General features: G+C 51.1%; 3 protein-coding genes across 8 annotated transcripts in view; 1 reads left to right on the top strand and 2 right to left on the bottom strand.

Moving 5' to 3' along the window:
- LOC118641412 (NADPH--cytochrome P450 reductase) overlaps positions 1–12,627 on the top strand; it is a 73,445-nt gene extending 60,818 nt beyond the window's left edge. For all 5 annotated transcript variants that reach the window (XM_036278607.1, XM_036278608.1, XM_036278609.1 and 2 more), the window contains 13 exons: positions 3,405–3,533; positions 5,159–5,308; positions 5,873–5,997; positions 6,675–6,764; positions 7,159–7,257; positions 8,294–8,410; positions 8,510–8,628; positions 10,505–10,686; positions 10,870–11,019; positions 11,365–11,635; positions 11,723–11,868; positions 11,950–12,035; positions 12,128–12,627. In XM_036278607.1, coding sequence (XP_036134500.1) covers positions 3,405–3,533; positions 5,159–5,308; positions 5,873–5,997; positions 6,675–6,764; positions 7,159–7,257; positions 8,294–8,410; positions 8,510–8,628; positions 10,505–10,686; positions 10,870–11,019; positions 11,365–11,635; positions 11,723–11,868; positions 11,950–12,035; positions 12,128–12,272 — 1,809 coding nt within the window. In that variant the 3' untranslated portion in view covers positions 12,273–12,627. The remainder of the gene's footprint in view (positions 1–3,404; positions 3,534–5,158; positions 5,309–5,872; positions 5,998–6,674; positions 6,765–7,158; positions 7,258–8,293; positions 8,411–8,509; positions 8,629–10,504; positions 10,687–10,869; positions 11,020–11,364; positions 11,636–11,722; positions 11,869–11,949; positions 12,036–12,127) is intronic.
- On the bottom strand, positions 12,595–19,064 carry TMEM120A (transmembrane protein 120A). Of its 2 annotated transcripts, none has more exons than XM_036278611.1 (12): positions 18,884–19,064; positions 17,055–17,173; positions 16,726–16,842; positions 14,671–14,730; positions 14,331–14,426; positions 14,164–14,253; positions 13,892–13,957; positions 13,727–13,788; positions 13,548–13,640; positions 13,350–13,414; positions 13,185–13,253; positions 12,595–13,108 (listed from the first exon to the last, which is right to left on the bottom strand). In XM_036278611.1, exons 1-12 carry the CDS (start codon positions 18,962–18,964, stop codon positions 12,995–12,997), a joined length of 1,032 nt encoding a protein of 343 aa, XP_036134504.1. In that variant the 5' UTR covers positions 18,965–19,064; the 3' UTR covers positions 12,595–12,994. The 2 variants fall into 2 exon arrangements, 1 of the variants encoding a protein (XP_036134504.1); XR_004961605.1 differs by having other exon boundaries at positions 12,993–13,108; positions 13,892–13,982; positions 18,884–19,026.
- A 1,488-nt stretch (positions 19,065–20,552) lies between these two features.
- The window catches only part of STYXL1 (serine/threonine/tyrosine interacting like 1), a 59,432-nt gene continuing 53,078 nt past the window's right edge, over positions 20,553–26,906 (bottom strand). The window contains exon 8 of the mRNA XM_036280258.1: positions 20,553–20,684. Within this exon, the coding sequence (XP_036136151.1) occupies positions 20,553–20,684 (132 nt within the window). The remainder of the gene's footprint in view (positions 20,685–26,906) is intronic.

Genomic DNA, 26,906 nt, shown 5'->3' with positions numbered 1-26,906 from the left:
ACTTAATGATATATCTTAAGAGATCTTTCCATAGCAATCCAAAGCCATATTCCTCATTCTTTTTTATTTATGTATTTATTTTATTTTTCCTCATTCTTTATTATAGTTGCATGATTTCATTTTGTGATCATAAGTACTCTATTTCTTTAAACACTACCCTGTGGATGGGCACTTGAAATATTTCTAATCTTAAGCTCTTACAAATGATACTGATGTGACTATGTAGATCAATTTGCATATTTGCAAATGTAGTAAAATCCCAGAAGTGGAATTATTGAATCAAAAGGTATATGCATTTGTGCCCAGACTGACCTGGCTCAGTGGTTAAAGCGTCAGCCCATGTACCAAAGTGTTGCATGTTCTATTCCCTGTCAAGGCACGTACCTGGTTTGCAGATTCGATCCCCGGCCCGGTTGGGGCACATTTGGGAGGCAACCAGCCCATGTGTCTCTCTCACATCTATGTCTGTCTGTCTGTCTGTCTGTCTGTCTCTCTCCCCCAGGTTAATCCTCAGGTGAGGATTAACAACAACAAAAAAGGTATATACATTTGTAATTGTGATAGAAGCTACCAAATTGCCCCCCATAGAGGTCACACCAGGGCACTCTCATTAGCAGTGTGTGAGAAAACCTGTTCCTTAGTTTTGCCAACGGAGTTTGTTATCAAAGTTTGGGGTTTTGCCAGTTTTCTAGGTTTAAAAAATACTATCTCTGTGTAGTTCTAACTTGCATTTTTCTTACAAATGAGGTTCAACAGATTTTCATATGTTAAGTGGCATTTTATTTTTATTTTTTCTGTTTTTATAGATTTTCTGTTCAAATATTTTGCCCACTTTTTTGTTGGGATTGATTCTTCTTGAGGAACTGCTTAACATTATTAGGGAGATTTATTCCTTGTCTGTGATAATGAGTTAAAAAATATTTTTCCCAGTTAATAGTTTGCTTTGACTCGGTTTATCATGTGTGGGTTTTCTTTGTTGCTGTTTCACCATGTAAAAGTTACACAGTTCACTTTATTCTTCTTTCTGTGACTTTTTTTTTTTTTTTTAATCCTCACCCGAGGACATTTTTCCATTTTTTTGTTCAGGTAGAGTGGGAGGGAGAGAGAGGAACAGAGAGAGAGAAACATCGATGTGAAGGGACACATCGAGTGGCTGCCACCCGCACAACCGACCAGGGCCGGGGACAAACTGCAACCGAGGTACTCGCCCTTAGCGGGAATTGAACCCGGGTCTCTCAGGACCGCAGGCCGACGCTCCAACCGCTGAGCCAAACTGGCCAGGGCTCTTTCTGTGACTTTTGAGTCATCATTTGAAAGGCCTTCCCCACTCTAGAGAGATAAAGGAATTCTTTCATGTTTTCTTCTAGTACTTTTATGGTTTCATTTTCATATTTAAAAATTCAGTTTATTGGGACTTTATCCTGGTGTAAGGGGTAAGGTATAGATCCAACACTACTTTTTTTTACACAGCCTAAATTCCATGTAATAGAGTCCATCTTTTTTCTGCTGGTTTTATCGTATACATAATTCCCATGGGTTTTTGAGTCTGTGTCTTTTTTCTTATTTTTCTATTCTAATATTTGATCTAGTTGCCTGGGTATGTACAGTATCATACTGTTATTTGTGTTTTAAAAAAATTTTTTTCTTTATTGATTTTAGAGAGAGAGGAAAGGAGAGGGAGAAAGAGATAGAAACATCGATGAAAGAGAACATCGATTGGCTGCCTCCTGCATGCCCCCCACCGGGGTTTTGGCCCTCAACCCTGACATGTGCCCTGACTGGCAGTCGAACCAGGACCTCTGAGTCCATGGAATGATGCTCACCGGCCAGGCTGGGTTGGTATCTTTCACTTAGTATGTCTTCAAGGTTCATCCATTTGTCAGTACTTCATTCCTTTTTATTGCCAAATAATGTTCCTATTTGTGGAGTCATATTTTTTATAGGACTTTTAGAATCAATTTATTGAGGAAAAAATAGTTATTAAAATGTTTATATTACATTTCTTTATTAATATAGGAAGAACTGACATCTTGTATGTTAAGTTCTCTCTAAAATCAGAAGACCTTTTCATTTCATTGAGTCCTACAAGGTTTATTTCTAGGTACTTTATGTATTTTGATGCTACCATAAATATTTATCTAGTATTTTATATCCTGTTTGGTTCCCTTAACCTGATATTATAGCATTTCCTCCTTTATTAAGTAGTCTGTGTAGTGATTATTTTAAAATACCTTTTTAAATGATTTGTAGAAAATTTAGGAAATGTAAAAGGTATGAGAACACTTTATACAATTGTAATCCACGTTTTATTTTGTCCTTTGTACCTGTATCATTTGGGGCTAGGGCAAAAGCCAGAGACCACTCTAGGGATTGGGTACTGGATAACACTGCAGAGATATCTCATGCCTACATAAGGGGACTAGAAATTGGCCTGTGCCTCACTTCCATCTTCCAGATCTCGAAAGGCACACCCAGTTGGCTGGACCTAACTTGCTGCATCTCTAGCTGCAGGAGAATCTGGGGGATAGAGTTGGAGCTTTTTCAGTAGCTGCTGCATAGAAGGCACAGTAGGAGGGTGTGATGCAGAGTATGTGAGCCAGTCCATATGGTATTTTTCCCTATTGTTTACATTTTCATAAATATGTATTACTTTTATCATCACCCAGAAAACCAACCCATAGTTCCCCATTTAGAAACTCTTGGTATATTTCCTGCCAGTCTTTTGTGTGTGTGTGTATGAGTATATAAACATATTCATATATACACACATACACATATATGTGGGTATGGGTATATAACAAAATTGGATTATACTATATATACTGTTTAGTCATCTCTTTTTACTGAACACTCTGTTGTGGTTTTTTGCACATCTTTTAAAAATCTGTCCAAAGTGTGCCCTGGCCAGTTTGGCTCAGTGGTTAGAGCGTCGGCCTGCGGTCCGGAGAGACCCGGGTTCGGTTCCCGCTAAGGGCATGTGCTTCGGTTGCAGTTTGTCCCCGGCCCTGGTTGGTCGTGCGGGTGGCGGCCACTCGATGTGTCCCTTCACGTCGATGTTTCTCACTCTCTCTCCCTTCCTCTCTCTCCCTCCCATTCTATCTGTACAAAAAATGGAAAAATATCCTCGGGCGAGGATAAAAAAAAAAAAATCTGTCCAAAGTGTGATCTTGAGTAGGTGTGAGATTATCTTGATTGCTGGAGTCATCTGGGTGGCCTTTGCCCCTCATCCACCACGGAAGCTGTGGCAGCGAGATCCTAGCCCCAGAGTGACTTAGAAAGGACTTGAAGCAAGAAGGAAAGAGGGTGCCCCACTTGCCTGGCCTGCCCCTGTTGTCACCTGGGGTCTCTGGTGAAGCCTGTGTTTCTTGGCCCTTCACTGACCCCACGTACCTGGCCTTCCCTAGGGCAGGAACATCATCGTGTTCTATGGCTCCCAGACGGGGACCGCCGAGGAGTTTGCCAACCGCTTGTCCAAGGACGCCCACCGCTATGGAATGCGGGGCATGTCAGCAGACCCTGAGGAGTATGACTTGGTGAGCTCTCACTATGCCCTGGTCCTCCCTCCTAGCTCTTCCAGCAGCATTAAAGATGACATCTCTGGACCATAGAGATGCTTACAGGGTTGAGTTAGCCAAAGGGACAGATAGGAATGAGGAATGGATGTCTCATAGTATTTGTACTAACAGCAAGGTGGCCCCAGTCTTAAGGACATTAAGAACACCAGAGGGGGGTGGGGGAAATAGAAGAGGGTATGGGGGGATAAATGGTGATGGAAGGAGACTTGACTTTATTAACCAGTGTCACCCCATAAATTCAATAAAAAAAAACACACCTGGCCCAAGTGTGCACGTGACTCCCAGCTCTGCTCACGCTCGGCCTTTCGTACTCTCCATGCTGTGTAGCTTTACAAGTGCTGGGAGGGTGCTAGCAGAAGTGGATTGGTGTGTGGCTTTTAAAATGAAAGTAGGTCAGGAGAGGAGCTGTTTCCATCTGAACACCACCCCCCCAAACTGCAGCGGCAGGGGAACCGAATGGTGGGGAATTGGCTCTAATCCCCTGGGCGAGCCTGTGCCCCTGTGGGCCTTCCTTGCCTCGTCTACAGGTGGGGAATGTTGGATGGGCCATATCTGGGAACCTTTCTGCTGGGCTTTGAAATGAAGTCACAAACTCCTGTTTAGGCCAGAGCAGGGACAGGGCCCGAGGGAACGGTGCAGGTTAGAGGGGCTGAGAGAACCTGAAGCTTGAGAAAGGCCCTGTTTGGAGCTGCTGGATTCCTGCCCTTGCCCCCTCCTCTTGTCACTTCTTTGGGCGCCACGGGACTGTGCAGAATTCAGTCCTGACTTCGGCCTCAGCTGCCCCAGCCTGTCTCTGAGGGCTGCGGGGTGGGCTTGCCTTGCTCATTCCCTGCTGGACTGGCTCCTTTGTCCTTGTTCTGCCCCTCAAGTGGGTGCAGCTCTTCAAAGTGCAAGAAACTTCCAGCAGCACGCTTGCCTGTTTCTGGGTCAGAAGAACTAATGACAGCCAAGCCACCTGTCCCATGTGGAAGCAGTGGACAGGGAAGGGAGAGCCACTCCTTCGGTACCCAGGAGGGAGGGAGGCTGGCAGTGAGCAGCTGGTCCTAAGAAGAACCCCCCAGGGAGTTGCCTTCCTGCTTCTCCCCTGGTGGGGTCATCGCCACTCATTGCCTGTGCTCCTGCAGCTCCACCAGCACATGTTCTTCCCCTCAACCCACTCCCTCCTGAGTGCCAGCTGCTTTCTGCTCATGCTGCTTCACCACCCAAACCAAGCCATCCCAACACCTTCTCCACGCCCTGCCTTCAGTCTTGGGGACAGCCACCACTACCTGTCTGTCTCCAGACCTGGATTTGGAGTTGGTGAACAAGTGGCTAGGAATTAGTGAAAGCCTAGGCCCTTCTGTGCTCCAGGGACTTTGAGGGACAGTGAGGTTCACTGTGGTGGCCCAGGGCACCGCATTCTGAGTAACAGCTGGTGGTCTGGAATCTAGCCTGTTTATGCCTGTCAACACCCTTTCCTCTGCAAGTGCACCCCCTCCACTCGACCCCTGGACTCACTTGTCTGCACCCCATCAGGTACAGACCTGACCTTGAGCAGGCTGAGTCATGGTCACTGGGACCGGGCCCTGCCCTTCTCTCTCCAGGCCGACCTGGGCAGCCTGTCAGAGATAGAGAACTCCCTGGCAGTGTTCTGCATGGCCACCTACGGCGAAGGCGACCCCACTGACAATGCTCAGGACTTCTATGACTGGCTCCAGGAGACAGATGTGGACCTCTCTGGAGTCAAGTATGCGGTGAGTCGCCCTGTCTTTCCTCCAATGGCTCCCTGTGGGCTCTCAGGTGGCAGCCTGTGGCACCTGCCCTGGACCTTTGGACCCCCATGTCTAAGAGGTCTCACCTTGTTCTGATCAGCAAGGGCAGGTCAGGGTGTCAGGCCGGGGGCTGGGGGCTGGTCGGTATCTCATGGCAGGGAGACCCAGGAAAGGCTGCTCATGGGATAAGGGAACAATTCCCTCTTTCACCTTGACCCCCAGCACTAAGAGAGCTTCTGCTCCCGTGTCCCCAGTCCCACTTTGCTCTAGGGGGCATTTGTTGCTGGAGACTAAAGACAAAAAAGGTGTGGCAGGATGACCAACATTCAGCTGGGCAAGGAGAGCCTGGTGGGGAGGGTGACTTGCCCCTGCTGGCCACCCAGGGTTGAAGCTTAGAGGTTGGCCATGGAGGGGGCCCTGGTCTGCCACTTCCAGGGGCCTAAGGTCTGCCACTTCCAGGGGCCCACCTAGCATCTTGGCCAGCCCTGTAGGGAGCCCACTCCTGACTGCTGGCCAGACCTCAGACCTGCCCCTCTGTTCACACAGGTATTTGGTCTTGGGAACAAGACCTATGAGCACTTCAATGCCATGGGCAAGTATGTGGACAAGCGACTAGAGCAACTTGGTGCCCAGCGGATCTTTGAATTGGGAATGGGCGACGATGACGGGAAGTGAGTGCCTCAGACCCAGCCTTGCATGCTGGGCACCCCCTCCCTGGTGCCTCCCACCCCAGCTGTCAGGTTTCAGGACCCTCAGGGTTAGGGCTTGGCTGTGGCACATGAAGGGAGTGCAAAGCCATGGTGTCTGTTGAAACTCCGTGATACACGAGAGTGGGGAGTTGCTCACCCCCAACTCCACTGAGTGGGCTTTCCTTGCTTTTCCCCATCCTCCTGGTTTGCTCAGCTCAGATAGAAGCTGCCCACGGTTAGCACAGACACTCTAGCCAGTGGTTGTCAACCTTCCTAACGCCGAGACCCTTTAATACAGTTCCTCATGTTGTGTGTGGGCGCATCTGCATGTGGGCGGACCCGCCTGGAGATGGACAGAGCAGCAGTGGCTCGGTTCCTAAGACCACTGGAAATATGTGTTTTCCGATGGTCTTAGGCGACTCCTGTGAAAGGATCGTTCGACCCCCAAAGGGGTCGCGACCCACAGGTTGAGAACCGCTGTTATAGACACTTCCTAATGCCTTGGGTTACGTCACTGAGTGGGCCAGCTTGAAATGAGCCCTCAAGCTCTTGGAGATGCTGGGGAGAGAGTCCAGTCTGTTGGGGAAGCCAGCCCAATGCAGGGTCTCATTGCCACGATTGGGTGGCCTGGGGCCTGGCTCATTACCTCCACTCCCCAGCCTGGAGGAGGACTTCATCACATGGCGAGAGCAGTTTTGGCCAGCTGTGTGCGAGTACTTTGGGGTGGAAGCCACTGGAGAGGAGTCCAGGTGAGTATGTGCCCATAGACTGGGCGGGGCTGTGGGTGAGTGCCTCCTGAGGGTGGGAGACTTGGCTGGGGGGGGGGGGGGGGGGACTCGAGAAAGAGGCTGGGAAGTTCAGTCAGATACAGGAGCATCCCAGGCTAAGGCACTGGGCTTTGCCTAAAGTGCCAAGCCTCCCTTACCTTCTCACAGAACCACCTGGAAGCCTGCTGAACCCCAGGCTGCACAGACCCTCCCCCAGCTCTATGCTGGCTCCCTCCTGCCTCTTGTGTCCAGCTGGACCCTCATGTACTGTCTCCTGACAGTTTCACTCCCTGACGCAGCCTCCCTCCTATCTTGGAACTGACCCCTGACCCCCACCAGCCCCCAGCCTCACGAATGCTTGGTCTTCCCTTTCCAGCATTCGCCAGTATGAGCTTGTGGTGCACACAGACATAGACATGGCCAAGGTGTATGTGGGTGAGATGGGCCGCCTGAAGAGCTACGAGAACCAGAAACCGTGAGTGGAGAGCATGGTTCAGGCCAGCCCCTGTGGCCGTTTGCACCCCCCGCCCCCCATCTCAGGCTCCTGGGGACAGGAAACAACTGGTAGTCCTGTGGGGCATCCTTATCTCCACTCTTGTCCAAAAGTGGGCATGGGTGGGGATCTCCACTGTGCAGGAGGGCATGAGGCCCAGAGCGAGAGACAGGAGGTGGCTCTGTGTTCAGGGCCCTCAGGACCCCTCCTCACCCAGTAGTCCCTCAGTCCAGGGCAAGTGAGAGACTGGCACTTGCTCAGTTTGTACTTAATTTGCTCTGACATTTTGCTCTGTAAATATCCTGGGGTGGGAGGTACATACCAGTTCCTGAACCAGGACCCAGCAAGTTCTAGGTTGAACTTTTGCAGAAGGGCACTATCTCAAATTCTCCTTCAGTATTTGGAATTTTTGTCCAAAAGCAATGTTCCTCTCCTGGGCCCATATCTGGTGCTGCCCAGATTCCTGCTGGAGCTGCCAAGAAGAGTCTTCCTTGTACTACCAGGATTCAAGACCAGCAGCTGTGCTATAGTCAGCCCTGCTGGAATCCTACTGGACTAGGAAGCCCCACCATCTCAGTGACTTTACAGAGCAAAAGTTCATCTCCTATTCATGTTGTAGTCCAGGCATCTGGTGAAGAAGCTGCTCCAGTCACTCGAGGACCCAAGCACCTTCTGTCTTTGGGAGACACCTTCAAGGGCCTAGTCCTCCTTTGCCCTCAGCTCACCAGTGGGTTCAGAGTATGCAGGGTCTCCCAGGTTTTTAGGGCCCAGCCTCAGTTTCCATATCTGTAAATGGAGACACTGATAACATAGCTCTGCCCACTTTGTGGAGTTGTTGGGAGCTCTGCCTGGGGTCAAGCTGGGGAACACTTTACGTAATTGGAGAGGTTTCCTCATGGTCTTTGGAGGCCAGCTCTGAGGTTCTCTGTGTTCTGTGAAACTAGAAGGATCCCTTTGGGGCAGGGAGATTTAGATTGAAGATGTGGCCAATCACTGAGCTGCTCTCTTCCCCACCCAGCCCCTTTGATGCCAAGAATCCATTCTTAGCCGTCGTCACCACCAACCGGAAGCTGAACCAGGGAACTGAGCGACACCTCATGCATCTAGAATTAGACATCTCAAATTCCAAAATCAGGTATCAGCTACTACCACCCCTTCTCCCACACCTTCACTTGGGGCCTCCTGATCTGGGTACAGAGGCCTTCCACCTCCTGAGCCTTACATCTCCCCCCAGGTATGAATCTGGTGACCATGTAGCTATTTACCCAGCCAATGATTCTGCCCTGGTCAACCAGATTGGTGAGATCCTGGGTGCTGACCTGGATGTTGTCATGTCGTTGAACAATCTCGATGGTAAGTTCTGGAATCAAATCACCACCACCCCACAACCCCCTGCCTAGGCCTGAGGCTGCTGGCAGGAATAGGGCCTTTGGCAAGCCTGTAGGTTGAGCTGCTTAGGCCTGAAGCCCTGGTACCCGAGAGGACCCTTACACCCAAGATGGCATGGTTATTGGTCCTGTATGTGGGGATTCCCTTCATCCCCTCACTGGCTTAGTCCTTTGAGGGAGGGAGGTGTGCCTAACCAACACCCATGTCCTGTGAAGAGGAGACTGCAGGCCAGAGCCTTGGTCCCTAGGCCTGGCTCCACCATGCCTGGCGACTGAGGGCCTGTGGCTACCTTCTCTCTGCTTCAGGGCCTGCGTCTCCTCACCTGTAAACTCAGGGATCAGAGTCAGCAATCCTAACAGCCCTCTGGGTCCATTCAAGGTGCCTTAGAGTGCAAGAGGCACTAAATATGGTACAGGGTTTTCTCAAGGCTTCAAAGGACTGCCTGGCTCTGATATCTTGCTATGACCCCTTGGCACCCTCCACTGACCACCCACCTGGGGTCCAACTATACCTGATGCTGCCCCACTCGCTCTCATCCTCAGTCATCCTAGCCTGGCTGCTCCTCACCAGCTCCAGAGTCAGCCTTTGAAAGGAACAGCACGAAAGGGGCCGACTGATATTACAATTTGTCAGGCCAGTAGAGGAGGCACAATGGACATGCACTGGGTCTGTCTCTTTTGTTCTTTGAGGCATGTCCCTGTACCACCAGAGGTGGCACCTTGCTGGGGGAGGTCGTGGTGTGCTCACTGTGCCCCCCAGGGTAATCTGAACTCCTGCAGGGGCCCTTTACTAATGAGAGCTGCTCAGAAAGGGGCAGAGGCTCAGAACTCCCCAGGGCAGATGTGTAGCTTTAGAAGAGATGCAGTCACCCAGCCCTCCTCTGTAGTGTGAGGCCTAAGCCCTGTTTCCGCGCTCAGCACAGAGGGCTCTGGGATGCTGGGAACACCCAGCTTTTTTATCTGGGTGTTGGATACACAAGGATGTTGTTTGTGAAAATCCATTAAGCTATATACCTATAACTTGTATACTTCATGTAGGTTATACTTCAGTAAATTCCTCCCAAAGATAAACCCAAACCCCCAAATGCTGAGCCCCTCCTGAACCAGGCCCTCTGTGTGTCCTCAGCAACCCCCTCAGCGTACTGCAGGGGCTCATCTGCACAGGCATAAACAGCCCCCACAGTCAGGCCTCTAAGAGGTGGAGATGCTTTTTGGCAGCTTCCAGGCTGCGCCCTGCTCTAGCCTGACTTGGGGGAGGGAGGTCAGTAAAGTTGACCTATGGACCGGTGGCAGCAGAAGGCGGCAGCAAGGGCTGGCGGTAGGGCCTGAGCCCGTGGCTGCACCTGGAGTGCACAAGATGCTGCACCAAGAGCCCAGCTATGTGCCCTGTGTAGACCTCTAGGTGTGTCCAAGCATAAAAACGGACCCGGAGGAGCCCTGCCATCACAGCTGAAAACACCAGGGTTGGCATCTCCGTCATGAGCCTGTGGCCCCCACAGTAGACCAGGCCCATCCTCTAGGCAGGCAGGACACACTGGGGGAGCCCTGCTTCAGCAGCCCTCTCTGTGAGCCACTTAGGGATTCTCCTTGAGTGGCAACAGGGGGTGCCAGGCCTCCCCTAGCCAGGACCCACCTCTGTTGAGGACTACCTGCATGGCCTGAAGCTTGAGGCTGGCTAAACACCTGAGGCCCAGCCCCGGGGCCAAGGAAGCACCACGTAGAGCTGGCCTTGCCTCCAGTGCCAGCCGGGCTGCCTGCTTCCTGCAGAGAACCTTCAGCTTCCCCACCCCAACCTCATGGCAGCCCATTCACACCAAACCCTGCCTTCTCTGTCCCTGCAGAGGAATCCAACAAGAAGCACCCATTCCCCTGCCCCACCTCCTACCGCACAGCCCTCACCTATTACCTGGACATCACCAACCCGCCGCGCACCAACGTGCTCTATGAGCTGGCCCAGTACGCCTCGGAGCCCTCGGAGCAGGAACACTTGCGCAAGATGGCCTCCTCCTCGGGTGAGGGCAAGGTAAGCCTGCCACTCACTCTCAGCACCCAGACTGCCACAACGCAGGGCTGCAGCTCCCAGCCAGCACCCCCCAGGCCACTCTACCCAGCCACTCTCCAAGCAGCCTGAGTCCAACTTCAGCCTTGTCCCCTGGACTGCTGTGTCCCCTCACCTGTATCTCACCCCAAGTTCTGTCTTCCATAGGAGCTGTACCTGAGCTGGGTGGTAGAGGCTCGGAGGCACATCCTGGCCATCCTGCAGGACTACCCATCGCTGCGGCCCCCTATCGACCACCTGTGTGAGCTGCTGCCTCGGCTGCAGGCCCGCTACTACTCCATCGCTTCTTCCGCCAAGGTGGGGGAGGCTGGGCAACTTACAGAAAGCGTAGCATTGGCTTCTCTGAGGTGCATGGGAGCCCTGAGCACGGCCCCAGCTCTGACCCAAACACCTGGGACCGTTCACGTGATTCACTGGGCAGTGTATCCAGTAGGCTGGCTGTAAGATTACACTCTGCTACCAGCCCCAGTGCCAAAACTGGTCAGGAAAGCTGCTGGAAAGGGGCTTTTGAGGTTTGGGCACCATGAAGGGAATGGAGAAACCCTGAGCAGGGATGCCAGGCTGAGACGGCTCAGGTGACAGTGTTGGTGGCAGGAAAGGGCCTTGGACACCACTGCTGAGCTCACTCCCGCCCTGTGCCAGGTCCACCCCAACTCTGTGCATATCTGTGCTGTGGCTGTGGAATATGAAACCAAGTCTGGCCGAATCAACAAAGGCGTGGCTACCAGCTGGCTTCGGGCCAAGGAGCCCACACAGGAGAATGGCTGCCGGGCCCTGGTGCCCATGTTTGTGCGCAAGTCCCAGTTCCGCCTGCCCTTCAAGACCACCACGCCTGTTATCATGGTGGGCCCTGGCACTGGGGTAGCCCCCTTCATAGGCTTCATTCAGGAGCGGGCCTGGCTGAAGCAGCAGGGTAAGTGTGGGGGCCCCAGCAGGGGTTGGAGGGGGGGGGCAGGGATGGGACTGATTCCACGCTCAGCCTGGCTGCTCCCCCGACCAGGTAAGGAGGTGGGGGAGACGCTGCTGTACTATGGCTGCCGCCGCTCTGACGAGGACTACCTGTACCGTGAGGAGCTGGCCCAGTTCCACAAGGAGGGCTCCCTCACCCAGCTCAATGTGGCCTTCTCCCGGGAGCAGCCCCAGAAGGTGAGGAAGGGGCAGGCCACGGGGAGGGGGGTGGGTGGCTGTGAGACTGGCCTCCTTATGGGCACCACCCTATGCCCTCAGGTCTATGTCCAGCACTTACTGAAGAGGGACAAGGAGCACCTGTGGAAGCTGATCCATGAAGGGGGCGCCCATATCTATGTCTGTGGGTGAGTGAGGGCAGAGGAGTGGGAGGGGTAAGACTCTGCCCATGGGGATACTCCTTGCCCAGCCCTCAGTGTCACCTTCTTCCTCCCCACAGGGATGCTCGGAACATGGCGAGGGACGTGCAGAACACCTTCTATGACATCGTGGCTGAGCTAGGGTCCATGGAACACACCCAGGCTGTGGACTATATCAAGAAACTCATGACCAAGGGCCGATACTCCCTAGATGTGTGGAGCTAGGAGCCGCCTAGCCCAGCCCTCACACACTATATAGACTCGTTTCCCCTTGTAATCACTTTCCTCCCCCTTCTGCCCGTCTTCTGGATGGGTTCTGCTGGGCCTGTCCCAGGATGCACACTCAGTGACAAAGACCGCTCCAGGCCCACGATGTGCCCTCTGGAACCCCCTGGCCACAGGGACACATGGCCAAGGGTGACCAGGCCCACACTTTGTGAACACCTCAGGCCTCCAGTGCTTATACCGAAGGGGCTCTTCTCTCAGCTGAGCGAGGGCTTGGCCCCTCCACGTGATTTTCAATGAATGTAAATAATTTTAAATAACCTCTGGCCCTTGGAATAAAGTTCTGTTTTCTGTATTTGCCTGATGTTCTTCAAACAGAACTGGGACCTCCACCTGGGTCTACTTAGCTGAGATACCAGAGAGACCACCTCAGGAGCCCCACGAACCGTGCTGTGGCAGCACAGAGAACTAGCAGGCCCCTGCCTTACCCTCAGGAGACCACACGCTCAGAGCCACCTCTATGCTTCTCTTCCTTTATTGAGGCCACTGGCTCCCCACAGCCTGGGACACAGTGGTCTTCCCCAGCACAGTGTTCGGGGCCCACAGAGCCCACAAAACCCAGGGAGAGCAGAAAAGACCTTCTGGACGAGGGAGTTCCCACTCCCTCAAACAATACATGGGGTACAGAAGCCCCTTCGGGCCAGTGGGCAGAAGCCCCAGCCTCAATCTTTCTTGCTCCTATGTCGCTGACAGTGGAATTTCTGGTGCACAACCCGCAGAGTGGTGAAGAAATTGCCAAGAAAGAGGATGAGGAAGGGAAGGCCGCACATGAGCACCTGGGGGAGGAATTGGGGTTATTACAGGGGCCGAACCCTGGCCGTCCCAGGGTCCTTTCCAGGGGCCCCAGCTCACCTGCCACTCCTTACACTCGGGATCCCGGGCCAAGCTGAACAACGTCAGTGCGTTATAAAGCTGCCAGAACTGGGAGGGTAGAGGATTTCACATAGAACACAGTCCCTGCTCGATTCAGAGCAGGGGCTGGACAGCCAGATGGATGGGGACACAGACACAACTTACATGTCCAAAGAAAAGAAAGGGCAGCAGGAAGGTGAGGCCCCGCCACATCCAGGACTGGAAGCCCTCTGTGAGGGAGGAGCAGGGCACAGAATAACCAGTGACAGACACATCACTCAGGCCCAGGTCAAGAGGAAAGGACTTCCCCTTCCCAGCTCCCCAGTCATGATCCACAGTGGGGAGGGGGCACACCCAACTCACCCACAGTGAGATCCATGGTGTGCCTCTCCCCCAGGGCCCGAAGGCGGTACAGACAACCGCTCTGATAGTAATACTGGAGGAACTGCACAAAGCCTAGGGGGTGGGGGGCATCAGGACTGGGCTGGAGCCCCAAGTCCTTTCCCTGCCCCTCCCCCTGAGCAAGGACCTCTGACACTCACTCTGGTACATGGAGAAGGACAGGAATTGGTTCCGGAACTTCTGATACATGAGGCCATCGGGCCTAAGGCAGAAATCAGAGGGAGGGGTAGGGACCTTGTGGATGCCAAGTCTTCCTGTCCCGGCTCCCCCCGCCAAGGCCCTGGGAACCAGGCTGGGCCACTCACCATGTCAGCATGACTCCCGACAGGAACGTAGATACATAATGATGGAAAACCCACCAGCCTTTGATCCTGTATCAGGAAGCTGCTGTCACTCCTGTAACCCTTAGCCCCCAGGACTGGTGCTCAGGGACAGGGAGCTGTCTGAGGTGGGAAGAAACCAACACCCCAGCCCAGTTCCTGCTTCTCAGAAGGCCATGGCACCACCTTCCCACTTTCTAGGGAGCTCCAGTATCCTCTCCCCACCACCCAGGAGTTAGGGTCAGGCCCTTGCCCACCTGGAGCCATTGTTGATGAGGATGCTCTCTCGGATGGTCAGGGTGCAGTAATACCAGACCAGCAGGAAGTTGAAGGCGGCATCTGTCACCCTGCAAAGGGGGAGACACAGGGTTGGTGCTGGAGCCAGGAGAAAACCAGGTCTGGCCTGGAGCAGCAGGACACCCACCTGGAGTTGAGGAGGAAGCGGCAGGTAAAGGAGATGAGGATAAGGATGATGGTGAGGTAGAGCTTGAACTTCTCATACTCGTCTTTGTAGGCAAACCTGGGATGGGCACACACACCCATGGGATAGGCTGGGGTGCTGATGGGACCCACCCTCACCTCTGCCTGAAGAGGGAGGCGCATGCTCCGAACACACTTGCATGCGTGGCATGGGGCTGGCATGGGGCCAGCATGGGGGAGTAGCCCCTGAACCCCAAGGCTCAGCCAGGACAGTTGGGGCAAAATGTAGAGGCCCCAGAAGTGTGGAGAGCAGGGCTGAGAATCAGCCCACAATAACCAATTACTTAGCCTGCTTGCTCAGGAGTGTCACGTTGACATTGCCCAGAACCAGGCTCAGGTACAACCTAGGAAAGGGAGAGATGGGGTGAGAAGAGGCCCTGACTAAAAGGCAGAGAGCCCTGGAGCCAGGCCAGTATCTGGGTCACCAGCTCCACTCAGCCTTCCCATGGCCTTGGCTTAGGGCTCTGACCTTGGGATGCTGTGGACCAACTCCACAGAAAACACTGATGCCCACCCTTCCTGCCTGCCTGCTCCTAAATCTTACTCCAAGGTAAACCAACATTCCCTCCCTCCTTAGTCATCGTCACCCACGGGACCTCAAGAGCACCCTGACTCTTCCCACCCCATGGAAGCCTTGCCCACATCTCAGATCATCCCTGTGGGCCTGGGCAGTGGATTCAATGTTTGGGTGCATGAGCACCATCTATTACCCACCATATAGTGCCTGTTACTTTCAAGAACCTACAGCCCCAACAGCCCCAACCCACACCCACACCCACACCAAGACCTCCTCCCAACCCACAACAGCCTCCCCCACAACACTAGTTATATTCTGATCCCCGAGTATTTCACCACATAGACCCTCCCCACACTGAGGCTCCCAGGCTCTGTTGCCCCTCTTTCCTGAGACAGTTAAGTCCCAAGCCCTCCTTCACATGTCAACTGCTTTCTTGCCAACCTGTAACTCCCAACTCCTAGCACTGCCATCACACCCACCAGCTAAGCTTGTTTTGTCCTTTTCTGCCAGAGAAATCTCAAGAAGTGACCAGAGTCACAGTCATGTACTAAGCAGCTACACCCACACATGGGCTCTTATTTATACTCAAGACATATGGATGGACTCATAGTGGTTAAGGGACTTGCCAAATGCTGTGAAGAGATTAAGGGGCATGTGGGGACATGGCCCAGGCTGCCAGGCTGTCTCTCAGTACTACCACCAGCTCCCTACCCACTCCAGAAGTGGCCTCAATAAACACTCTTTCCCCAAACCCTCTATCCTATTTCCTTCTTGGCATGTGACATCTCTCCTGCCTGCACTGTCACACTCATCTGTACCCCTTCCCCTCCCAAACAACAGAGGCCCATGCCCAGCCCCTCCATCTCCCTAGGAGTTTTCCTTCAGCACTTGGAGCCCATTTTCTGGGTCTTCCCCCTCTGTTGGCCCCACCTCTCAGCAGGTAAATATACTCAAGTCTGACCTATTTTCAAAGTTACACATACACTCCAGCAAAAGCTGTCCCCTACCCTCAACCCTCATGCTAAGTTCTACGTTCTAGTTTCTCCTTCCATTCACAGCCAAGCTTCTGAAGTATAGCCTAAACGTGGCTGTCTCCTCAGCTCTGTCATTCCCAATATCAACTTCCACCCACACAGACCTGTCAAGTGGTTCTCTCCAAGGTCACCCTAACTCCCAGGAAGCATTTCCCCTTCATTACTGCATTTGACCCCGGCGGCCATCTGATCTGAGGCCACTTGTCCCTCCTTATTACCTTGCTTTTGGGGACAAGCCCTTTCAGCTGTCTGGCTACCTGCCATCTCTGCTGGATTGCTTTCTGCTCAGCCCAGGGTTCTGCACTGGACCTGGTCATCCTCCTCGATTGTGGAAGTGCATGCTTACTTGACCTGTCACTCTCCCCTGCCTACTGGGCCCAAGGTGGGCTCTGCATCCTGGCTCCCCTGTGGTCTCATCATGACCTCTCACCTCCCACCACACCTGCTGTTACTGCCTTCCTAAGCTGGCCTGGCTCAGTCCTTCATCCTTTATAACTCCACTCAGGCCTCACCTGCTCCAGGGGGCTCTCTGACCTCCTGGGCTGGATTGGTAGGCCTCCCTTACTCCCGTTCCCAGTAGTTTCACCACAAAGCACCCAGTCACAGGAGCTGTCACTGTCACTCAGCTGTCTCCCCTGAGAATGACTGCTCCCCTAAGGGTGCCTGACTGCTCATCCCAGAGTGGGCCAAGGGAATATCTGCTGACAAAATGATCAAGCAGAGGAAGAGTGCACTTCAGGCTTCTTTCCCAGGAGTGGCTGTGAACTGAATTTGGAAAGGGGTCTCACCCATTCTTCTTGGGCAAATAGGCCTCCATATCAAAGAAGAGGCCTTGACGCTCCTTGATCTGGTTCTCCAGCTCCTTCGAAGCCTCCTCGACCCCCACTGGGAGGGAGCGTTTGCATCTGCAGTTGGGACCACAGAAGCCAGAGTCAGAGCAGGAGTATCACTTGACACCTGTGGGGCAGGAGGGCTAACGTGGCCCAGAACGGGGAGGAAACGTGCCAAGAACACTCCCAGAGTCAGTGCCAGCCCTCTACCCTACCAGGTCAGACACCCACCCCCAGAGCAAGGCTGAGGGGCTATGATGTGGGGCCATAGGGAGGGGGATCCTAACTTCTTTAGGACAAGGGTCAGCTCCTGGAGCTTCTTCTTCTGCCGAGTGATAGAGGTGGTACAGTTGTTCTGCAGCTTGGTCAACTCCTCAAGCTTCAGGCGGTATAGCCGGTGGGTCTCCTGAGGACCAGGTTGAGGGAAGGGTCAGACTGGCTGGAGGACCATTGAGCTAGAGCCTGCTGGGCAGGGAGTGGGGCATGGATTTTTCCAGGGCTCCTTGGGAGGGTCTCAGCAAGAAATGAGGCAGCCAGCTGTGCCAGCCCAGGGACCTCCCTAAGGTTGCTCTCTCCTCAAGACAGGCAAGGAGATAGGGTTCTTCCTGCAAGTCCAGAAGCCCCCATGGCACCCCTCTTCCAGAAAAAGGCTAGTTCCCTGAAGGTTCTTTTGAGTCTAAGCCCATCTACTAGTTGTTCCCACCCCTCTCTGTCCCACCCTGAGTCTGGATTCTAGGCCTACAGGTCCACCTTCTGGACCAAGCAGGCTGCCTACAGCCACCTTGACCCTCACAGACACTCCTGCCTATCCAGCCTACAACTGTTGGGGGGAGCTGGGGATGTCCAAGATATCTTCTGCTCTGGCACTCCCAGCATCTTCCTCCCAGGTTAAAAGTCATCAGGCTTCAGCCCTTGTATCTCCTATTATAAGACCAGTTCCATACCCCTCCCCTGGACCTTTGGCCCAAAGTTTCCCAGAGCACTTTGTCCTGGTGAGTGAATCTAGAGAAGGAGCAGCCTGGAGATTGGGTAAGGGCCAATATGAGGAAGATCAGGCAGGGACTGAGGCCAGAACAGTGGTGATCAAGCTGGGAGGCTAGTCTACTCTGCTCAGGACTCTGGGAAGAAGCACTAATAGCAGCAGGTTTGGCTGGTCAGGGGGCAACTGGGCTTCAATGCAGACAGGAAGGGACTGGAACCAGTCCAAGAGAGGCAAAGGCCTAATCAAAAGCTGAGCTTGCCTGAGCTCAACCCTGTTTGGGTACAGTTTCTCAAACAGAGGGGGGGCCACCACGCCCTCTCAGAACCCAGCATGTTCCATCTCTGCGCACGCCCAGCCCCCACCTCTCCTGCCAAGAGGCAGCCAGCAGCCCCTTCCTCTCTCGACTCCCTACAGAACAGTACAGCAGCCCACACAAGCCAGATCCAGCTAATTCTACCAGTGGCTTCCCACTATTCTCAAAGAGACTTCAATCCCCGCCAGGCCCATATAGTCCCTGAAGGGTCTGGCCCACCCACTTCTCCCCTCACTGTTCACAACAGCCACATGGCTGTCTTCGTGGGCACTGTCCTTCACTCCAGATCGGCCCCGCCCCCACCCAGGCCAAGGACTTCACCTACACACCACTTCCCTGGCCCAAACCCGCTGCCTGCCGGGGTGCACCCCAGGTGCACTCAGTCCAGACCTCGCTGCCCGGAGGGTGGGACGTCACTACCCACGGCTCCGGCCTGGCCGGCGCCTACGGCAGGTTTGCTGAGTGACCGACCCAAGACTGGGCCGGGCCAGCTCTGACTCAAGCGGCCACTGTTCCGGAAGAAAGTGAGGGGTTGGGGCCCCTTCCTGAGGCCCTCGCAGGAGACTAGGTCTGACGGGTGCAGTGAGGTCCCACCGGGGTCTCGCGGCCGCGCGAGCGAAGTGTGCCTCCAAGAACCACTGACTTGAGGCCGAGGGGAGAGTCCAGCCGGGACCCGGGGCCTCGCCACCCTCGGGAATGACGCCAGGGTCCCCAATCCCTGACCCCGAGCTCCCCGCTGCCTGACACAGAGCGGCCCAACCCATGACCCCGAGCCAAAGAGACATGGCTCGGGGCCAAGGAGCACCCGCACTGGCCCTCACCTGGATGCTCTGGAAGTCCTGCTGCAGCTCCTCCCAGTCCCGCAGGCAGTCGCCCAGCGGGCCTGGGGACGTGGGATGCATGGCTGCCAGGCCCGGCGCCAGACCAGCCGAGAGTAGAGGACGCTGCCGCAACCCCAGCCGGCCGAGGCGCCTCGGTCTCCGCCGCCTCCGCCCCCGTCCGCTTCCGGGCTCGCGCCGCTGCGCTCACCAATGGGAAAAGGACCTGGAGCAGCGAATGCGCTGGCCCCGCCCCCACCGGAGCCAATCCAGGCCCAGGGTGGGGCCTGGGCGGAGCCAAGTACACCCAGAGTCTTTTGCCCGCCGACTCCAGACCACTCCGGACCTAGGCTACCGCTGAGGCGGCGGCGGGCCCCTCGCTGAGCTCCACTAGTGCCAACCGCGTGGTGCGTCCAGCAGTACCTCGGCCCGTCATGCTGGAAGTAACCCAAAGCCCTGAGAGGTGACACCGCCTCAAACACTTTCGTTCTTGGGAAGCTGTGCCTCTGCGGGGAGGGTAATTCTGAACCTCTAACCTCGCTTGGATTGTTACAAAGGTCTCCTTACTGTGTCCCTGCCTCCAGGCTCATCGCTATGTCCCTTCACACAGCTACCAGAATGCTCTTCTTAAAACACCAGGCTAATCCCCCATGTCCCTGCCTAAAACTTTCCGAAGGCTCTGCCCTGCCTACCGTCCCTAGTGACAGAGCCATCGCTCTGCAGCCATCCCAGGATGTGTTCCAGAGCCTAAGGCCTGCATGGCCAAAAATGCCCTTACCTCACTCGAGGGCTTAGGCTTCCTGGGGGTAGGCAGGACCTCCAACCTTCTGCAGCAATGAGATGGCGTTCATCTCTCTGTCCCCAGTCCTGGGGCAAGGAATATTTGCTGATGAACAATTGATGGACACCCTAAATTCCCCATCAGTCCCCTTGTCTGTGTCCCCTCCTGACTCCAGGCTTGCTCTGTGGGTGCTGCCAGCACTCAGAAGTGCATTCTGAAGAAAACTCCCTTCAAGACCTGAAGAATTTATAGAAACCTAGGTGTTGGAAGATGGGAGAGCCATGGGTAATGCCATCCCACCCTCCGGGCAGCAAGGTCTGGACTAAGTGCACCTGGGGTGCACCCTGGGAGGCAGCCGGGCTTGTACAAGTGATGAACCCCTGTGGGGCATGCTGGGACTGTGGATGAGACAAAGGTATGCCCTTGGGCCAGGAGCCTCCCAGCTGTGGAGCCTGGAGCCTGGACATGGCATCTCTAGGACTAGGAAATCTGTGCTCATGGGTGGGCAATGTGACACACCCTGTGATCCAACACTGGCAGAGGGAACCTCTGGAGCTCCCCCCAGGCAGCCTGCAAAGGATCCAAATCAGGGGAGGCATGTGGGGCAGCTGTTCTGGTAGCCAGATGCTCTTCCAGAGGCAGCCTCAGGAGTGCAGTGGGGATGGTCCAGGATGATGCAGGGATGGAGTGCTCACTGAGTTTGAGCAGAGTGCACCTGCTATGTGGCATGAACAACGGAGCCTGGGAAGAACCAATGCAGGAGGCTGACAAGAGGCTCCAGGTAGCAAAGGCCTTTTTCCACACCAACCTGGTTACATACACATCCTGGCCCACTACCCACAAGAAGCTCCCAAGAAAAGTTCTTCAGGACCCACAGCTGGGCCACAGAGATCAATAGAGTGGATCTGAGATATCTGTGACAAAGTCTCCAAGGACAATCGTCTCCCACTCCGACAGCTGAGCCACCAAGGCCCGATTTGGACGCATGTTGTCTTTGCACTTCTTGACATAGGCCCAGGACCTCTGTGAATGTAAGGAGAGAAAGATTTCAGAATGTAAGGAGAGAAAGGGCCCTTTCCACTTAGCTCACAGCCAGCTTAAGAGAAACAGGAGGCATTTGCCCATGGGCTAGCAACATGGCTTAAGGGCTGGACACAGAAAAAGCAGGAGTTAATACATTAGGGCCAAGGAGTCGTAGGAGCTAATTTCACCTTGAGCAAGCCCCTCTGCACCTCTGCTTCTGAATATAGACAGGAATCATTCTTATTTCAGAGGCTCCTGTGAAGGCTGAGACAACGTACATGAAACCTCCCATGAGCAAGAAAGCACCATGCCCATGCCTGGCACACGGTGCAGCCTCAACACAGGTTTGCGTTATAAGTGGATAAATTAACAGAAAGGGGAAGAGAACTGTGAGAAAATTCTCTGAAGGAAAATCAAAGCTGCCTTCTTTCAGGTGTCTACTCTAAAATGTAGGAAGGGTTATTACAAGAAGGAAAGTGACAAGTTGGTCTCTTCTGGATTGAGGACAGAGGAAGAAGGAAAGGGCAAAAGTGGTGCCTCAACAAACTAGGAATAAAAGGAAACTACCCCAACATAATAAAGGTCATATATGAAAAGCCCACCAATAACATTATACTCAGTGGTGAAAGACTAAATGTTTTTCCTTTCTTTGATCAGGACAAGGCAAGGATGCCTGCTTTCACCATTCTATTCAACACTGTACTGGAAGTCCTAGCCAGAGCAATTAGGAGAAACAAAAACAAGAAAAAATAAATAAAAGGCATCCAAATTGGAAAGGAAGAAGCAAAATTATCTCTTTTTGCAGATGACATGTTCTTATATGTAGAATACCTTAAAGATAACACCCCCCCCCCCACAAAAAAAAAAACCTGTTAGAATAAATGAATTTAGCAAATTTACAGGATACAATATCAGTTGCAGGACATCTGTAATACTATCAACAATTTAAAAAATCAGTTGCAGCCTGGCTGGTTTGGCTCAGCAGTTAGAGCATTGGCCTGTGGACAGAAGGATCATGTACCTGAGTTGCAGGTTCCATCCCCAGCCCCGTGCAAGAAGCAACCAATCGATGTTTCTCTCCTCTCTCTCTCCCTCTCTCCCTTCCTCCCCCCACTCTATCTAAAAATCAATAGAGAACTTCCAGTTAAGATGGCAGGTAGGTAAACACAGTACTCGCCTCCTCCTACAACCACATCAAAATTACAACTAAACTACAGAACAACCATCATTCAGAACCGCCCAAAATAGAGCTGAATAGAAGTCCTACAACTACAAAATTAAAGAAGCCACATCGAGACTGGTAGGAGGGGTAGAGGCGTGGTTGGACTGGTCCCACACCCACATGTGGCAGATAAAAATCAAGAGGGATACTTTGGCTGGGAAAGTCCTCCCTGAGGAGTGAGGGGGTCCCCATCCCACACCAGGCTCCCAACTCAGGGTTCCAGTACCAGGAAGACAAGTCCCCATAACTTCTAGCTGTAAAAACCAGCAGGAATTGAGGCTGAAAGAGGCGGAGGCTTCTGGCATCCCAGGCAGTTCCTCTTAAAGGGCCCACATATAGGTTTCCTCAGACCTGCTCCCTCCAGGCTCCAGCATCGGGGAGGCAGCTTGAAAGGCAACAGAAACATATGGGGAAGAACTGAGTTGTTTGGCATCGGGGTGAGAGCTGGAGAGGCAGCTTTCTCCCAGACAGACATGCTGATGGAGGCCACTATTCCTTTGGTGAGCCCTTCCCCCAAGGAGAAGGAAGACGGCTGCCATATCTGGGACTCCAGCAACCTGGCTCACACATTTATCCCACTCTGATAATTCCCTGAGGCCCTGCCCCACCCAGCTTTCAGGCCCAACCAAGCTGTTTCCAGTGGCTTTACTATAGGATTGGCCTGTCTTGGCTCTTGCCTCAGATTTTCCTAAATTCTTTTAAACAGCACCTGGCCTCAGCAAGCCCCATACCTCTAGCTAACTTGCCCCAGGCCTGGCACTAGAAGCAGCTAGCCTTGGTTCACAACTCTTAGCTTTTCCTGGGCACCTCCAAGACCAGCACAAGAAGCAGCCATCTGTAGATCACTTTGTAGCTTATACCTGGTGGTCCAAGGCAGAACACAGGCAGAGGCTGACCTTGCCCCAGAGCCAGCACACCCAGTGGACAGTTCAGATTATGTCGAAGCACCACCATTCAACCACCTTCACAAGTGACACACTCAAGGAGTGGACTCGGTACCACAGCCCTGATGAAGTAAGTCTTGCTCTGTGTGGTGGGCCCTCCACAGCTGATCCTCCAAGGTAGTCAGAGGTCAGTGGTCAGTGGTCAGAGCCAGTCCTTGCAGTTGATCAACCTGAGTAAATCCCTCCCATTGATGTGCCAACAGCAATCAAGCCTCAATTATGACAGAAGAGTGGACAGTCCACACAAGGGGTGCACCATGAGGGCCCAGCTGGGGTGACCAGGGAGCCTGTGCCACTGGACCCTACCAGTCACCTACTACAATAGGCCACTTTAGGAAGCCCAGGAGACACAGCAACTCTACCTAATACATAGAAACAAACACAGGGAGGCAGCCAAAATGAGGAGACAAAGAAACATGTCCCAAATGAAAGAGCATAATAAAATTCCAGGAAAAGAACTAAATGAATCAGAGATGAGTAATCTAATAGATGCATAGTTCAAAACACTAGTTATAAGGATGCTCAATGAACTTAGTGAGAATTTCAAGAAACTTAGTGAGAATGTCAAAAAACTTAGTGAAAACCTCAAGAGCATAAAAAAGGACCAGTCAGAAATGAATGATGCACTAACTGAAATAAAGAATAATTTACAGGGAATCAATAGTAGAGTAGGTGAAGCCAAGAAGTAAAACCATCGATTTGGAATATAAGGAAGCAAAAAACAGCAAATCAGAAAAAAGAATTAAAAAAAAAAAAAATGAGGATAGTGTAAGGAACCTCTGGGTACACAACTTCAAGTGTACCAACATTCACATCATCGGGGTGTCAGAAGGAGAAATGAGAGAGCAAAAAATTGAAAATGTATTTGAAAAAATAATGAAAGAAAAATTCCCTAACTTGGTCAAGGAAACAGACATACAAGTCCAGGAAGCACAGAGAGTTCCAAACAAGATGAACCCAAAGAGTTCCACTCCAAGACACACCATCATCAAAATGCAAAAGGTTAAAGACAAAGAGAGAATCTTAAAAGCAGACAGAGAAAAGCAGTTTGTTACCTATAAGGGAGCTCCTATAAGACTGTCAGCTGAGCCCTGGCTGGTTTCTCTCTCTCATTGATGATATTTCTCTCTCTCATTGATATTTCTCTCTACCTCTCCTTTCCTCTCTCTCTAAAAATATAAATAATAATAATACTTAGGAATAAACTTAAACAAGGAGGTGAAAGACTTATATTCCAAAAACTAAAAAATGTTGATGAAATTAAAGAGATATAAATAAATGAAAAGATATCCCATTTACATAGATCAAAAGACTTAATGTTGTTAAGATGTCAATACTACCTGAAGTGATCTATAGATTTAATGCAATCTTCATCAAAATCCCAACAGCATTTTTTGCAGAAATAGAAAAATACATTCTATAATTGATATGTAATCTCAAGGGATCACTGAATAGCCAAAACAATCATGTAAAAAGAAAAACAAAGTTGGAGGTCTCATGCTTCCTGATTTCATACTTTCAAAGTTATTACAAAACTATAATAGCCCTAGCCGGTTTGGCTCAGCTGTTAGAGCGTTGGCCTGCAGTTCAGAGAGACCCGGGTTTGGTTTCCACTAAGAGCATGTACCTCGGTTGCAGTTTGTTCCTGACCCTGGTTGGGTGGTGCAGGTGGCAACTACTCAACATGTCTCTTTCACGTTGATGTTTCTCTCTCTCTCTCTCTCTTTCTTTCTTCCTCTCTCTCCCTCCCACTCTCTCTGAACAAAAAAATGGAAAAATGTCCTCAGGTGAGGATAAAAAAAAAAAGAATGAGGCTGAACCCTATCTTATACCACGTACAATAATTAACTCAAAATAATTGAAGACCTAAATGTAAGAGCTAAAGCTATAAAACCCTTAGAAGAAAACACATAGGAAAAGCTTTATGACATTGGATTTGGCAATAGTTGATAAAAATAAATAAATTGGACTACATCAAAATTAAAAACTTTTGTGTATCGAAAGAAACAATCAACAGAGTGAAAAGGCAAGCCACAAATGGGAGAAGACATTTGCAAATCATATATCTGCTTTATATCCAGATATATATCCAAGTGTTAATATAAAGAATATAAGAAACTCCTAAAACTCAACAATAAAAAGCAACCTAATTTAAAAATACGCAAAGAACTTGAATATACATTTCTCCAAAGAGGGTATACAAATGGCCAATAAGCATATGAAAAGATGCTCAACATCACTAAACATTCAGGAAATACAAATCAAAATGTTAATGACATACCACTTCACACCCGTTAAGATGACCACTGTTAAAAAACAAATAGGCCCTGGCCAGTTTGGCTCAGCTGTTAGAGTGTTAGCCTGCAGTCCAGAGAGACCTGGGTTCGGTTCCCACTAAGGGCATATACTTCAGTTGCAGTTTGTCCCCGGCCCTGGTTGGTCGTGCGGGTGGCAACCACTCAATGTGTCCCTTTCACATCAATGTTTCTCTCTCTTTCTTCCTCTCTCTCCCTCCCACTCTTTCTGAACAAAAAATAGAAAAATGTCCTCAGGTAAGGATAAAAAACAAAACAAAACAGAAAACAAGTGTTGATGAGAATGTGGAAAAACTGAAACCTTTGTGCATTTTCAGTGGAGTGTAAGATGGTACAGTGTGGAAAACAATCGAGATTACTTAAAAAATTAAAAATAGAATTACCATATGACTCAGCAATTCTACTTCTGAGTATCTACCCCAAATAATTGAAAGCAGGGTCTCAAAGAGATATTTGCACATCCATGTTCATAGAAACATTATTCACAATAGCCAAAAAGTGAAAGCAACCCAAGTCTATTCCACAAATGAATGAATAAATAGAATGTGGTATATACAGTTGACCCTTGAACAATGTGGTATATACAGTTGACCCTAGTTAGGGAGTCAATCCACCGTGCAGTCGAAAATCCACATTTAACTTAAGTCAACCCTCCACATACACGGTTTCCCAACTGCAGATGGAATATACAGTTGATTCTTGAATAACATGGGTTTGAACTGCATGGGTCCACTTATACACAGAGTTCAAACTCATGTTGTTCAAGGATCAACTCTATATACAATGGAGTTATATTGTTCACAGTGAACAAAAGGTGAAAGTAAACCAAGTGTCCATCAACAGATGAATGGATAAACAAAATGTGGCTCATACCTGCGATGGTATGTACCAAACACAGCATCAATATATGTGAGGCAAAAACTGAAAGAACTGCCAGGAGAAATAGATGAATCCACTATTATAGTTAGAGACTTCATCACCCCTCTTGTCAGTGATGGAAAGATCTAGCAGGCAGAAAATCAGTAAGGCTTTAGTTAAACTTAATAGTACCATTAATTAACTGGGTATAATTGACATCTATAGAATACTTCATTCAACAACATAAGAACACATATTCTTCTCAAGCTCATATGAACAACCACCAAGATGAATGCTCATCTAAATCAATCATCTAAGCTTCCATCTTAGGAAACTAAAAATACAAGAGTAAATTAAATCCAAAGTAAACAAAAGAAAAAGAAATAATAAAAATTGGAGCAGAAATCAACAGAGAAATTCAATGAAACCAAAAGCTGGTTCTTAGGAAAAATCAGTAAAATCAATAAGCCTCTAGCAAGGCTAACTAAGAAAAGAAGAGAGAAGACACAAATAACTAATATCAGAAAATTTTAAAAGAGGGAATCAATACAGATACCATGGACATGAAAAGAATGATAAAAGAAGACTATGAACAACTCTCTGCCCACATATAGTCTAAATGAAACGGACCAATTCCTTGAAAGACACAATCTACCAAAACGCATAAGCTGAATAGCCCTATGTATCTAGTAAAGAAGTTGAATCAATAAAAATAATCTTCCACCCTGGCTAGTGTCACTCAGTGGTTAGAGCGTCAGCCCCTGCACCAAAAGGTCCTGCACCAAAAGGTCTCGGGGTTCAATTCCTGGTGAAGGGCATGTACCTGGATTGCAGGTTTGACCCCCAGCCCCATTTGAGGAACGTGTGGGAAGTAGCCGATTGA

The sequence above is a fragment of the Molossus molossus genome, unplaced genomic scaffold, assembly GCF_014108415.1.
Source record: "Molossus molossus isolate mMolMol1 unplaced genomic scaffold, mMolMol1.p scaffold_m16_p_3, whole genome shotgun sequence".
Lineage (NCBI taxonomy): Eukaryota > Metazoa > Chordata > Mammalia > Chiroptera > Molossidae > Molossus > Molossus molossus.
Note: the sequence above shows the minus strand (reverse complement) of the source record. Positions and strands in the feature narration are given on the sequence as shown.

Bases quoted from the DNA above. Each gene is read 5' to 3' on its own strand.
- TMEM120A (XM_036278611.1), bottom strand. From the start codon at position 18,964: ATGCATCCCACGTCCCCAGGCCCGCTGGGCGACTGCCTGCGGGACTGG. The intron at 14,254-14,330 runs GTGGGTGTCCTG...CCCCCTTTGCAG, and splicing joins CGCTTCCTCCTCAACTCCAG to GGTGACAGATGCCGCCTTCA. The intron at 13,415-13,547 runs GTGAGTTGGGTG...CCTCCCTCACAG, and splicing joins CACCATGGATCTCACTGTGG to AGGGCTTCCAGTCCTGGATG.